At 56.1% G+C, this 14,448-nt stretch overlaps 1 protein-coding gene across 2 annotated transcripts in view; it reads right to left on the bottom strand.

The window, feature by feature from the left end:
• Positions 1-12,891: 12,891 nt before the first annotated feature.
• WDR7 (WD repeat domain 7) overlaps positions 12,892-14,448 on the bottom strand; it is a 38,629-nt gene continuing 37,072 nt past the window's right edge. For both annotated transcript variants that reach the window (XM_040089965.1, XM_040089966.1), the window contains 2 exons: positions 14,146-14,349; positions 12,892-14,060 (listed from right to left, as the gene is read on the bottom strand). In XM_040089965.1, the coding sequence (XP_039945899.1) occupies positions 14,146-14,349 (204 nt within the window). In that variant the 3' untranslated portion in view covers positions 12,892-14,060. The remainder of the gene's footprint in view (positions 14,061-14,145; positions 14,350-14,448) is intronic.

The following is a 14,448-nucleotide window of genomic DNA, read 5'->3' as shown; positions in this document are numbered from 1 at the left end:
TGTTCATGCTCTGAAAAAAGGTGATGAAAACATACCATTTAAATAGAAATCAATTTCCCTTTCATGTATTTCTTCCTAGCTGCTGCCCGAAATTAATAGTTTTTAGATATTTGTGCTCGGAGAGGAGAGGCTCCCCTTGTAAAGCACTTCCCTCTCCTCCTCTTCCTCCTCCTCCTCCTCCTCCTCCTCCTGGCCCCCGGGCTCTCCCACGCCGCTTCCCTCTTCGGCAGAGGGGCTGCTGCTTTTACCTCTTCCCTGCTCATCGTTTTGGGACATCAGCAGCAGCTTCTCCACGGGACACTCTTTAACTGGAGCGCTGCTGAACAGCGGGGCTGCAGCACAGGGAGCTCAGGCAGGGCCGGATCTTCATCTCCAGCCCGTGTGCTAGTTACCCTAGCAGGGAGAGCACGGCGGGGCTTAAGGGATGTTCCCTCCGGAGCCGGGAGCTCCCAGGCTTCCGGCAGCCCCAGGTACCTCTGAACGGGCTGGGTTCCCACCTTGGGTCTGCTTTGGTGCTGCTCGGGCTCCAAGTTTGGGGCAAAAGCCAGGAAAAAACCCCGAAACAAAAGCGCCTCTTTGTTCAGGGAAGCTCGGAGTGTGGAGCCTGGGGACCTGGCTGAGCTGAGCGTGCACCTGCACCCTCGCTGGGCTTGGTGGCTCCACACATCCTTGCCCTCCCAGCTACCCCAGTAAGATGTCCCTGGAACTCTGTCCCACTAAAATGCCATGATTTTCCCAAAGCCCAGATAGTGCACAAGCCACATAAAAAGGGGGAAAAAAAACAACCCAAAAAACACAGCATTTTTTTGCTAAACTTTCCTGATAAATTGTGACCAAAGGATCCTTGTCCCATGCTCCTGGATCCCCTGAAGGAGGAATTTTCCCTGGGTAAAGCAGCTCTCAGCAGTCAGGAGATGACCTTTGACAGGGTACCCTAAAACTGACCTCTCCCCTCATCCCTGGCTCTTAATGCCAAGGGTCTTCCCAACCTGCTTGTCCATGGGGACCAGCACTTTAATGCCGTAATCATTTCATTTATCATCTTCTTTAGGCTACAAAACCTAATCCCCAAATTTAGGCGAGCATCTGTCCTCCTCATTTCCCACAAGGCTCCAAATTATCGCTCAGCCCCTCCGCTATGCCCTGATCCCTTCGATCTGGTTTCCTATCGGTGTTATCATTAATCTCCTCCTCCAATCAGTTTTCCTCACCATCTGTTTCATGTAGCAGCGCTCCCGTGCTGAGGGAGGACCCTGGATCCTGGGGCTCCCCGGCTCTAATCCCGGCCATGGCGATCCCCAACGCGGCGATCCCCAGCGAGCCGCTCCCTGTGACCTCCTTGTGTCCCAGACTGAGCCGGGGTGGAAGTGGGATGACAGGAAAACTGCGCTGCTGCTGGGCTCTCATGGGGAAATGAACTGCCAGGGCCAGTTAGGTTCACATTTTTAGGAAACGGCGGGAGTTTTCCTAACGGTGAGGGCGGTGAAGTGTCCTGGAGAGGCCGTGGCACCCCAGGCTGGAGGTCTGGGCCTGCCGTGGGCGTGGGGCTGATCCAGGTGCTCAGGAGCGAGCCCTGTGCCGGGATCATTCTCTGTGGGACGATGCCTCTCCAGCTCTGATCCCTGCTCGTTTCTTTCTCACCATGGATGTGCGGGAGCACGGACATTTCCCAGCCACTCCGGATGCCCCGGAGCCCCAGATGCCCCCCCTCCAGCACCCTCAGGGCAGCAGCAACAGCAGCAGCCAGTCACTGTCTTGGGACAGAGGCACATTCCCTGATCCCAGAACGGGGCTGTGCCCGTGTGGTTGGGCAGAGATGCCCCAGGGTCCCCTTTCCCTGTGCCAGTACCCCCACCCAGCCTCTGGGAGCAGCTCACGAGTGCCAAAGGCACAGGGACACCTTGCACTCAATGCCCTCATTTACATGGTTCATTTTTAGACATGTTTGAGCTACACCTATTTCTCTAAATCAGGTTTAAATCAGGTTTTCAGCTCAGGTCCTGGTTGCACAGGTCGGGAATAAAAACTGTTCACATCCTCTGCGTTCCTGGTCTCCAGGTATTGATCGCCATCTCCATTTTCCCCACTCTCTGCTTGATTCCTGCCACTGCCTATTTTTGGTTTATGCTTCCTGCCAGCAGATCCTTCTGGAGCTTTTCTCAGGCTCCTGCTTTGCCTCCCACCGGCACTGCAGCATCTCCAGCCCTCCCCAGGCCCTCCTGACTGGCTCCCAGCCCTGCCCCTGCACTGTGCCCATGGAGGGGCTTTGCTTCGTAATTACAGCGCATGTTCATGTTTTAATCAGAGATCTCATTCACCTCCCGACTAGCCCCTCTGCGTTGCTAGGATTTCTATCCCCCTTTTATTTTTAGATCTAGATATTTGCTAAAAGTATAGATTTTCACCCTTCTCTCGGGCTGGCAATCGCTCTGTGTGGGTAGGACTGCAAATCCGAGTTATTAAATCTTTGCATATCCAGGACACCACGCTAAAGGCTTATTTGGGGTTCTCTTTGCTTCCAGGGTGTAAATAGAGCCTGTGGTATCCAAATCCCTGTCCTCCACCCCATCCATTTGTTCTGCTGGGACTGTGATCTCTTTAATTTCCCAATTTTTCCCTCCCCGTGTTATTTGTTACCTGCTCAGACGAGCGCAGGCAGCTGGCAGGCTCAGAAATCAATTGAGCACTGGAGTTTCAGTCTCAGAAGAGCTGTGTGGGGATGGCTGCCACCTTCCCAGGATGGCTGGTGACAGAAGATAAATCGCTGTGGATTTTTTGCCAACGTGCCATATTTCAAACTCATAATCAGTCCAGCATCACCCTCGGCTTCCTTCAGCATCTCCTTCCCATCGAGGGTGATTTATGGCCCCGGGTACCGACACCAATTGTACATTTCTAATCCTCTCTTGTATAATTTCTCTTTGCTGCATTTCCTTAATTACCCTCTTCCTGACCTTCCTTTTCTTCCCTTACCCCTGCTTCCAGCTTGCTCCTGGGCTTCCTTGCCCTCGCTTGACTCCTTCATTTAATTTACGGTGTGACCGTGCTTTATGAGCCCCCTCAGCCCCGGTGACATTGGGGTTCTGGGGTGGCTGGAGCAGAGGTGGCAGCAGCCCCTTGCCAGGCTGGATTTGGGCACGTCCCCTGTGTGTGAAGGACTCCTGGTCCCAGCGCTGACATTTGTCACCTCTGCTGTCAGTGATCCCAAACAAAGCCACGGACACATCCCGGTTGTTCCCTGTGCAGAGGATCTGGGACAAAGCACCCCTCCGGTCCTGGGTGGGACCATGGCAGGCTCTGGGATCCTGGAGCAAGAAGGGCCTAGAGGAATGACAGGATCTCTAAAGGCTGGAAAAGCCCCCCGAGGTCATGGAGACCAACTGTTCCCCCAGCACTGCCCCACGTCTCCAAGAGCCACATGCACAAAGCTCTAAATCCCTCCAGGGACGGGGACTCTGCTCCGGGCAGGGCTGGGGCCCAAGGGCAGAGGGAAAGCACAACAGTTAACTTTAAAGAATCACTGGAACATCTTCTTCATAATTAATAAATGGGAGATGTTGCTGCAGCTAATCAATAAAGTTGTTAGAGGGAATTGATCGCAGGGGGAGCTCTTTTTGTGGGTACAGTTTTTCACCTCTGTGGAACAAAGGGCTCCCCGGGGTGCTCTCACTGTGATGGGCGCTGGGAGCCTGACCCAAACAGCCAGCCAGGGAGAGACAATTAATTCATTCATTAGTTTAGGCCCCGTGAGAGCCACCAGAGACCGGTGGCTGTGCATGTGTCACCCCTGGGGTGACCTGGGGCACACTCAGTCCGTGCCACTGGTGCCAGCACCGAGCACGGCAGTGCCCCTGGAATGCTCATGCCAGGATGTTTTCCCTGCTCCCTCTTGGGTGGGTCAGCTTTTCCATGACAAATCCCACTTCCCGGGCAGGAAACATCCCTCTAGCAGGGACTTTGCAGACTGATAATGAGCACAAAAAAACCCAAAAACCCCTGGGACTGACACTTGACATGAAAGGATTTGCCTTGAGAGATGACATTTAAAGAGCTTGGTTCTGATTTTCTACTCATTTGGGGTTTTGGCTTGTTTGCTTTTTTCCCCGGTTTGGGTTTTTTGAAGCGGTTTGAGCCTTGAGCACTTCCAGGGACAGGACCTTGATTAAACCGAGGGGATTATTCTCAGCAACAACTGCTTCTTGTGCCCCAGGTAGCTGATCCCAAAGCCCGGGTTGAGGCAGGCACGAACCAGGATGTCCCTGGAGCAGCAGCCCGGCTTTCCGGGCAGCCAGTGCAGCCAGTTATTGCTTGTAATTAACTCCAGCAAGCAAATCTCCTCTAAATCAATCACAGCTTGACTAATAAATAAATCTTGGCTCGGTCGCTACCTGCAGAATGTGTAGACAAGGGTGAGTGTCTCCGATTTACCACTTCCTCAGCGCTGGGCTGGGGAATGGCGGATTGACGGCGGGAGGGACATGGGGATCCGAACCTGCTGCATTATTTAAAACTTCAGGGCTAATAAAATTCTGGAGGAGCCTAGCCCATTAGCTCAGCGTCCCCATTGACACTTCTCCCACTGTATTAGGCGCTGTGTTAATGATTTTATATTCCCTCCTGACTCCCCGCTCATTTTTCTTTGTCTTTTTGTCATTTTAATGGGGCACTGGGCCGTGTTCCACAGCAACATCCCAGCGGCCGGAGCCTCCGTGGAGCAGAGCACGCCCGGTGTGACTCCTCTGGCCCCCTCAGGTCCCACCTCAGCATCACATCACACGTGCCTTTGCGAATTCCGGGGCCGTGTACCTTAATCTAATGAGGATTCCAGGAATCTGTCACTCCACCATGGGCTCTGCCCCCCGGGATGCCCCAGGGAGGGGCTCTGCCGGGTCTGGTGCTGAACAGGGAGCATCCTGTGGGGTCTCAGATGAGAGGGAAGCTGGCTAGAATTCCCTCGTTAGCTCATTAACTCACTAATTGTGGGGTATTTGTAAAACACAGAACGTTTCCTGGAAATGGAGGGAAAGGAGGGAGTAGCGCAGCCGGGAGACTCCGTGGGAGGCGGCACCTGGACTCAAACCCACGGATCTGCTCCCATCTTCAGCATCTCTGACGGGGAGGTGCTTCCTCAGGGGAGAGGAGCTGTGTGAACGTGGCACGTGGTGAGAAACCCGGTGGAGCGAGGGGACAGAGCTGCTGGCCGAGCTGGGAGTGCTGGCAGGGCCAGGTCCATGGCACTCCCGAGGTGTGAGCCCCAAAGCTGGCAGCGCCAGGTCCTGAGCCAGGGGCGCTCCCGGAGGGACGCAGCCCTGCTTTTGCCCAGCCAGGGAATGCCGGGGCTCAGGTGGCACAGGGGGCAGGAGCCCTTGGAAGGGACTGCGTCCCCTTCGCACAATGCAGCCTCGACTCGGGTATTTTTCATGCCGGTTGAGGGTACAGTGTCAGCGGATGACCTTTGTCACACCCCAGCGCTTTCTGGGATGTAAATTAGGGCCTTTTTTTCCCCCCATCTGGACAGATAAGACGGACTCTGACTCGCCCGGCTCGGAAGCCGATATTTATTGTGAGCCCACCGCTCCTCTCAGCAGGTGGACAAAGATAATACTGTCATTATGCGCTCAGAAAACGCTTTGTAAAATTTGGTAAAGTCCGCGAGATAACATCTGCCTCGAGGACCGCTCCGCCGTAAACAGGCCTTGGAAAAAATAGCACCCACCGCTTCTCCCCGGGAATATCGATTTTTTGGTGTTGGAAAGGGTCAAATTCAAATCGGCCGCACAAAGAGCGGCTGCAGCTCCCGCTTTTGACAAAGAACAAAGTGCTGCGGCGGCAGGAGCAGCGCAGGGCCGGGCCCGGGGCCGGCGCCTTTCCCACGGGAGCGGGCAGCTGCTGCACGCGGGGACACGCCGGTCCCCGCGTCCTGCCGGGAGCCTCGGGGCTGCCAGGGGCTCAGCGGGGCTGTGAGGGGCTCAGCGGGGCTCAGCCCCCCCGGAACTCTAGGGAGGTTCCGCATCCCGCTCCTGAACTGGGGTGGGCGGGACGGGATGCGTAGAAGGAGGGCGACGTGCCCTGGCTGCTCCTGCATCGCGGCTCACCTGGCAGCCGGCTGGTGACAGTGACATATCGCTGCCTGGCGCCGGAGAGCCGAGGGCTTTCCCTGTCTGTCCCGAGACGAGCGAGGAGTGTCGGCGTCACATAGGGAAGGGAAGCACTGCAGGGAACCTCCGAGCGGTGTGGTGTGTCCCAGGTGTGTCCCATCCTCTGGTACCCGTTCTGGGCACCACTGCTGTGTCCCGGCATCCCCCCAGCAGGGAACAAACCCCAGCCAGCAGCCCAGGCATGCTTTGCACCCCCAGGTGCATCCCAGCAGAGGGACTCAGCATTCCCGGTTAATCCCAAATCCCTGCTCGCTGGGTGGAAACCAAGGCCCTGCATTGCAGCAGCAGCCCACAGCAAGGGGTCCTGGAGCATTGGCAGCGTCGTGTCAGCCGTGGAAATTCACCATCCCAGCTCTGGTCCCGCAGGAACGCCTTGGGCACAGCTCCTGGTGTAATGGGAAGCAAAAGCCTCCAGCTCCAGAGGGCACAAGCAAAGGAGCAGAGGAGCAGAGGAGGGAGCTTCTGGCTCTCCACAGCTCCCTGACAGCAGTGGGTGAGCCAGGCAGGCTCTGCTCCCAGGGGACAGGGACAGGAGGAGAGCTGGAGGAGCACGTGCTGCTCCCCAGGGCAAGGACGTGTCCTTGGAGGGTTTGGCCTCCCCTCCTGCTCGGAGGATGAGGAGATGATGCTGTGTGGTTGGTTACACATAGGAGGGAGCTGCCATCTTGTAAGGGAAAAAGAAATGTGTTTGCCACTCAATTAAATGTAACCAGAGGCTTTGGAAAAGCCAGTGGGCTCCCTCCATGGCTTTGGCATGGCAGCAGGGCAGGGCTTTGAGAACCACATCGTGCCGGGAGCCCATCTGGGGCAGAGCTCTTTGTTCAGCACATCGACTGCTTGTGTGGTGTGAGCAATTAACACCCAGTGCTCAAAGCCCGAGTTCTCCAGAGCAAACTGCTCCATGTGCTGTTTTCCTGGGGTGCAGGTGAGCGGCTGGGACACGGGGGAGGCAGGGTGACACGCGGGGATGGGCTCCCTCATGAGCAGAGTTTGGACCTTGAGGGCAGCTCTGCACGGCAGCGTGTGACAGGGACAACTTCCCTGTCCCTGTGGGTGCACACCCAGGGAGCTGCTGCGCGGACGTGTGCACCGCTGATGCTCAGAGCTGTCCTCCACGCTCCATGCTCCATCCTCCATGCTCCACAGCTCCATCTTCCACCCTCCACGCTCCCTCCCTGTGCCACGGAAGAGCAGCCCTGGTTGCCTCACAGCAGGTGCTGGATGCCCTGAGGCCCAGCCCATGCCTGCCTGCGTCCCTCGCTCCCTGCCCATCCCTGGATGGATGTGGGAACAGCAGCACCCAGGGAAGGCCCATCTTTCACCTCCAAATCCCCAGCACTGCTGCCACAGAGCCCGGAGAGGGCCTTTAAGCTGTTTCAAAATCCATCTCCCTGCTCATTATTATGCCGGGCAATTTTTCATTCATCGGGAATCTACGGCAGCATTTTAATGCGAGAAGCTCCCCGCTCTGTTTCTCTTCCCCTGAAGAAAAATAGCTTAATTTCTGCAGTTTGATAGATTTTCCTGAGCCTTCAAAAGGTAGAGAAAGACTCTTGAAAATCGGTCGTTGAACTATCCACAGGCATTTTATAATGGCCGTAAATAGGCCTGGACTGAATAGCTCTCCAGGCATCAGCTTGAATGGTGTCCTTGACACTGTTATTATTATCCCCACGGAGAGAAAAAGGGAAAAAAGAAAGGGAAAGAAAGTCTGGGAGCCTCTCCACACTGCAGTTGGTGTGTGTCTAGGCTGTGAGAGCTAAATCCCTCCCGATGGATCTACACCCCACTTCCCAGAACTGCCATAAATTTCATGGAATTTCTTGCATTAAAAAAAAAAAAAAAAAGAAAAGAAAAAAAAAAAAGATCAATGAACTTGAGAAATTTTGCAAACTCCGGAGCAGATGAAGTACAAGAAGTTTTAGGGGAATTTATTTGCTGCATTTTTGCCCCTTTGGCCACCCAAATCCCTGGTTGCTTTCCATCAGGGAATTCCTTTTGTAACTCCTGAGCTGTTGTGTCCCACTGCTCTTTGCTGAGGAGCAGCCTCTCACCCCTGGTTTTGGGGGGGGTTATATTTCAGGGTTATTTTTTATTTACAGCACCCCAACACATCCCCATGGAGCAGCTCGAGAGGTTCTCAAGCCCTGTTTGGAGCCTCCACCGCTGCGTATTCCAGCTCCTCCACTACACCCGTCCTTTTCACCCTAGATCCTGTGGGGTTGTGGCACCAGAGGCACTGCGGAAAAGCTTCAGCTTCATCAGCCAGAACAATTCTCTCAGCTTAAATAAGGTGCTTTCATTTCTTGAAAGCCACTCTGATTTTTCCAGCCCCCTCACAGGGCAAAAATAGCGTGTCCTAGAAATGTCACCAGCCTGTGGATTTCTCCGTATGGAGCACAGTGCAGCGATCGGCCCCGTCTCTCCTGGAGCAGCCTCAGAGCCCTCCCCTCGTGGTGATGTTCTGCCAGGGTGTGGGCTGTGCTGAAAGTCAGACAGTTCCGGCATGGGTTGGTTTGGAAAGGAGCTTAGAGCCCGTCCAGTCTCACCTTCCACCGTTCCAGGCTGCTCCCAGCCTGCTCCAAGCCTGGCCTTGGACACTGCCAGAGATCCAGGGGCAGCCACAGCAGCTCTGGGCACCTGTGCCAAGGCCTGCCCGCCCTCCCGGGGAGGAATTCCCTCCCCAGATCCCATCTAAATCCTCTCCAGGAGGGGTCTCAGCGTTCACACACGGGGAGCAGCTCAGTCTGGGGCTCAGCGCGGAGCCCGGCTCTGCCAGCGCTGCATCCCCGGGATCCGCTCGGTGTCCCTGCTGCTCCGGGCTGCTCCGGGCTGCCCAGCGCGTCCCCCGCGGTTTATTGAGGTGGTTTTTCCTCCCCACGCCGCCGGCCTTGGCAGCGCGGCCGCCTTTCCCGGCACTGCCGGCGCTAATTGCTCGGGAGCTCGTTAGGGAGCGACAGCCGCGCTGCCTCAGCGCCGCTCCCCGGGGGCTCTTCCGCTGCCTTTCCTGGAAGTGTTTCCTCCTCGGGCCCCTGCAGTTCCGCCTCAATCCATAATTGATGCCCGGGTGGGATTTCTCGCAGAGCTGGGATTTGGGGTGGAACGCTGGACCGCACCCTGTGCGATCCCGTGCTGGTTTGGGGGACGTGGGCGATGGGAACCTGCTCAGGGAGGAGCTTCATCCCGAAGTGTGCGAGCGCCGTCGGCAGCACTGGAGCCTCCCTTCCCTTCCCAAATCCACGGGGACACCCGGCTGGTGGCCCCCGCTGTCCCAGAAAGGCTTCAGCCCTGCCAAACTGCTCCTGGCTTGCTGCAAAACCCAAAGCCCCCGACCCAAACTCTATACTTAATGTCCCCAGCCCACCCAGGGGTTTCATAATTCCCAGCTCCGGACACTCGGAGTTTTTAAGCCCTGGGTTAATTGTCTGCCTCCTCCCCGGCAGTGCAGGAGAACAGACAGAGCAGGCACGAAATGAATCCCACAAAACCGCAGCTGACAGCTTTAAAAATCTATTTTCCTGCACGGTGCTACGGGAAGGACGGGTGATTAATGAAGACTATGAAGAAAAGGTTTTATCCAGCAGATTAATTTCAACGGGTGTTTAAATCCTTAGCGGAGTCGGCCACGATGCTCCGAGAAATTGGGAGGGGCTGCAGGGGCCGGCTGGGCACTCGCCCTTCCCAGCTCCGTGCCTCCCCTGGATCTCCTCCCATCCCGTGCCCACCCTCGGCCCCTCGGGCACCCCTCGGCTGCGGGTGCTCCAAGCACTGCGGGGGGAACCTGTAGGGATTCTTAGCTTCAAGCGTTGGTTTGGAAACCCAGGTTTGGCATCGGTAGGAATAGAGTTCTGAATAATGCAGTGTTTTACCACGAAAAGGGAATGTTTGTTACCCTCCGTGCAGAGACAACCAAGGAGAGCAGCAGAAGGAATCTGCTGTAGATGGAGGGCGGCCATTTTCAGCTTTCGCTTTCAGGGAGCGATTAATTATCCAAACCTCCAGTTTGGGAGAAAAAAAAAAAAATCCTTAAGGAGGTGACCTCCGCCCTGCGTGGTTTGGCTTGGAAAGGGCCTTGGAGACCACCCAGTTCCAGCCTCCTGCACGCTGGGATACCGGGCCAGGTCTGGAGCTGGAACTCCCGCTCCCTCCCACAGAGAATTCCCGGGAGCTGCAGAGGGAGCGCAGCAGCTGTCCCTGACAGGCAGTGCGTGGTTCTGGGCCCACAAGTGCCATTTATCCTCCTTCCCAATCCCCTCGTGGTGTGTCTGACACTTCCACCAGGGGAGCTGCCAGCCTGTGCTGTGCCCCTGCCCGTGGCTGAGCTTTACTGTCCCTTCCAGCCCAAACCACTGCGGCGCTCCAGGATCCTGTACCTCCCCCCGCAGCCGCGCTCCAGGAGCGGGCGGATGGCTCTGGAGCGCCGAAAACCACCGCAAATTGACACCGAAAGGAGCAATCGCGGCAGCGGCGGCTGCAGCCCTCCCCATTTCCCCTGGCAAACCTTCCCCAGGGACCGTGCGCGCCTGACCCCAAACCTTGCCCATTTTCCAAGCCAGTGCACTTGATGGGAACTCATCTCTGCGCTCCCCACGGCTCCCCCGCGCATCCCCGGGGTGGGACACGGCCGCTTTCGGCTTGGCTGAGTCCGAATGATTTCACAGATTGCATTCGGGCTCTGCTTTGCTTTGCTCCCGCTCCTTCCACATCCCCACCGACGGAGCCCACGCCGTTCCCGCAGCCTCGGGAAGGCAGGGATGTGCTCTGTCAATCAAACCCGGTGGGGGAACGGCCCCGGGATCGGTGCCTGGACCTTTTGGAGCTGTTTGCTCCCCTTTTCCCGTGTTCAGTACGAATCCATCGGGCCGTGCTCCATCTGCTGTCCGCCCCGGGCTGTGGGAAGGGGGGCACTGGGGGGAAGCGGGAGCATCCGCGGAGGAATGACAGAATTCTTTGGGTGGAAGAGCTGGGACAGACCCCGTTCCCGCTGCTCTGCCACAGGCAGGGGGCGGCTTCCACCTCAGGGAAGGGGTGGGATGTCTTCCACTCCCCCAGAGGGATTTCCCTCAGTCTCGGGGTGGAAAACAGAGCTGTGCCGGACAGACACCCACGAGGGGCAAGGAAACCCCTCTGGGACCCTCCCACTCCTCACCCTCCTCCCTCCTGCTTCTGCCTCCTCCCACCAGCAGTACCCTCGCTGTTTGTTCCCGGAATAAAGTGCATTTTAACCCATTTTCTGCCCGAGTCCATTGTTTTATAAAAAGGCCAAATGAAACCTCGCAGGTTGTGCAGATACCAGCATCACTTCCAAGCTGGCAGCATCGGTTTCCTTTCACTGTGTTGTAATCTGTGAGTAGCTCTGCAGGAGTGAGTAAATGCCTGTTTAAGGTTATTTACATCAATAAATAAATATTTACCCCTTTTTAAGCGTCTCGAGTCCTGTGCAAACAGGTTTCCAATTTACAAAAATCAATTAAAATCTGATATTAGAATGCACCAGCCCACGGTGATGTTCCCGGAGATGTCACTCAGCCTCCATTCCAAGCCCCACATCAGCATTCCAAAAGCTCTGCTGCTGAAAGAGCAGAAAGTTTCACCTTTTAATTTTTCATAGCGGATTAATTTTTAATTTTCAGACATCAGAGAGAGGGGGATGTTCCCCAGGAGCGTCTCCCGCTTCAAAGCACGCTCCAGGCAACCGCTGGATCGAGTGTCAATTTATCACACCGGAGGCTCCCATCCAGATTTTTCCTGATCTTTAATATTTTTTTTGTTGCTGTTGTTGTTGTTCAGACAAAAGTATTAATGCTGCTGGAGTTTTCTGGCCAGAAGCAAAGCCTCTTCTGCTGCCTCCCTGAAAGCACGGTGAGCTCTCCGTGAGGGCCGTGGGCTGTTCCACGTGAGACCCAGCTCCGAGTTGGGTGTTCCATGACCCTGAGCTCCCCCTGTGCCTCCCCCACCCGTGGGACAGCAGCACAGCCCGCGCTGGAAATTCTCCGGGCTCTGCTCCACGACCTTCGGTGTTTGGCTGTATCCTTCGACCGGCCCCAGCTTGAGGTGTCAGGTGTTAAAAATGACTCTGCTTCCCTCCCTCTCCCGCTGCTGGAGCATCCTGGCCTTGGCACTTGGAGCTCGGAAGTGTTTCCCTCCCGGCTCCCAGCTACCGATTCCCTGAGGCTCTGCCCTGCAGCTGGAGGAGAGGAGAGGCTTCTCGAGGCACTGCCTCTGTCCCCTTGGCCCACCCAGCCTGCAGGGAACAGGGGCTGAACACATCCACACACGCTGGAAGGGGAAAAGTCACACAATTCCTGTGGGGTTTGTGTTTGGAGACTCATCAGGTAACTCCTGACCTGCTCCAGAGCATCCCCTGGCACGGGGGCTTCCTCTGCAGGCCCACAGCTGCCATTCCTCAAAAGCAGTGGATAGGCCAGGCACACGGTGCAGCACAATTTATTTACTGCAGGTGATTCCTTAGGGGGGAATTCACCTCTGCTCTGGCGCCGGCCTGGGGCTGCTCACCTGCACAGGAGAAGGCTCCAGGGAGAGCTCAAAACCCCTGCAGGGCCCAAAGGGGTTCCAGGAGAGCTGCAGAGGGAACAAGATGTTCCCCAGTATCCTTCCAACCCCAACCATTCCAGGATTCTGCTCTCATTCCAGAGGAAAGGGGGGAAATCTGTTAAAGAGGGACTGGGCAAAGACTCAGCAGCAGCAGATCACTGACAGCCAGGAAAACAAACACGTTTCAGTGCAGCTTTATTCCACAAGCATATTTACACCAGGAATTTCAGTCCAGAGAGGGCGGGGAGTGGATCAGCGGGGCAGCAGACACCGGCACCATCTCAGGGTGACTCCATCACCCCCCTGAGCCAGGCGTGCCACCGTGTCACCGGGACGCTGCCACGGAAGCCACGGACACCTCCATGCCCACGGGGACAAACACAGCACGGAAAGCTCACAGCGGAACAGTGGGATGGGAACAGCCTCGGGGACAGAGCAAAACCCTGCTCAGCATTCCCAGCGGCCTGAGCTCCCTGCCCTGGAACTGAAGTGGAACAGCGCAGAGATACCGAGAGCCTGGGCTGCAAATCCCACCCGGGCACTACACAAAGAACCCCAACCGCAATCAAATACATCTGTTTTCTCCTTCGGAGCCATGTGAAAAATTGATTCCTTCATTTTTCTGGACTCCAAGTACCATTTTTAGCTTAGCAGGTAGTGCCAGCCTCAGGTCCAAGCTCTGCAGCCAAGGAAAAGCTGCACAGACAGAGATATTGAAATAAAAGAGGATTTGAGAGGTTTTTTTCCTCTTTCCCACAAGCAGAAACCAGCAAATTTTACACAAAATATTCCACAAAATCAGATATGTAAGAAGGAAACACAGTCACAGCGAGCGTCACACAGGAATGTTCCTACTGAAGGAAATATTTCAGTACATCCAGTCAGTAATTCATTTTTTCCGTAATTTTGACCATTTTCCCATTCAAAATGCCCCCCTTTGTCCTTTATTTAAATAAATACCTGGCAGCAAAAGCCACCTTTCTATATAAATACTGCTTTTTTCCCCCAAAGTCTGCCATTCACCAGGATTTTTAAATTATTTATTTACACGTGCACTATCATTTTTCCTTCCAATCCCCTCAGAAATGGAGACTTCACCCCCACGGCAGCAGCACACAGGCCATGCCCCTCCGAAATTCCAGCCTCCCATTCCCGGGGGGCATCCCAACAGGCACCGGGAGAACGTCCATGTAAACACTTTGCGGTAAACACTGACATTCTGGGAGGCTCCCAAGGGAAAAGGGCTTGGATGACCCCCACCCAAGGAAGGCTCCTGCCGAGATCCTCCCGATCCCGATCCCGCTCTGCCAGGCCACGCGCGGAGCCGCTCCCGGCGCCGCCTTCCTCCTGCGAGCAAGGAGAAGCCGTCAGGGCCAGCAGCCCCTCGGCTCCCGGTGGGAGCCCCTCGGCTCCCGGGAATGCCCGGCCTCACCTAGACCATGAAGCGGTGCTCCTTGCCGTCGTGGGCCATAAGGATGACGTTGCGGTTGGAGGTCCAGATGAGCCGGGCCAGCCGGAGCGCGTTGTGGGAGCCGGGTGACGCCGGCTGCACCGGCGGCACCTGGTAGGTCTTGACGCAGCGCAGCTGGGGCGCCGAGTTGAGCATTCCGATGCTTCCCAGGAGAGAGGTGTTCATCTGCGGGGACGCGCTGCCTGAGCCCAGAGCCGCTCCCGAGTCCCCGCAGAGTGCCGGGAGCGAGAGGCCGCACCGAGGGATCGGGGAATGGGAAGGGAG

The sequence above is a fragment of the Hirundo rustica genome, chromosome Z (assembly GCF_015227805.2).
Source record: "Hirundo rustica isolate bHirRus1 chromosome Z, bHirRus1.pri.v3, whole genome shotgun sequence".
In the NCBI taxonomy this organism is placed as follows: domain Eukaryota; kingdom Metazoa; phylum Chordata; class Aves; order Passeriformes; family Hirundinidae; genus Hirundo; species Hirundo rustica.
This window is presented reverse-complemented; position numbering and strand designations above follow the sequence as displayed.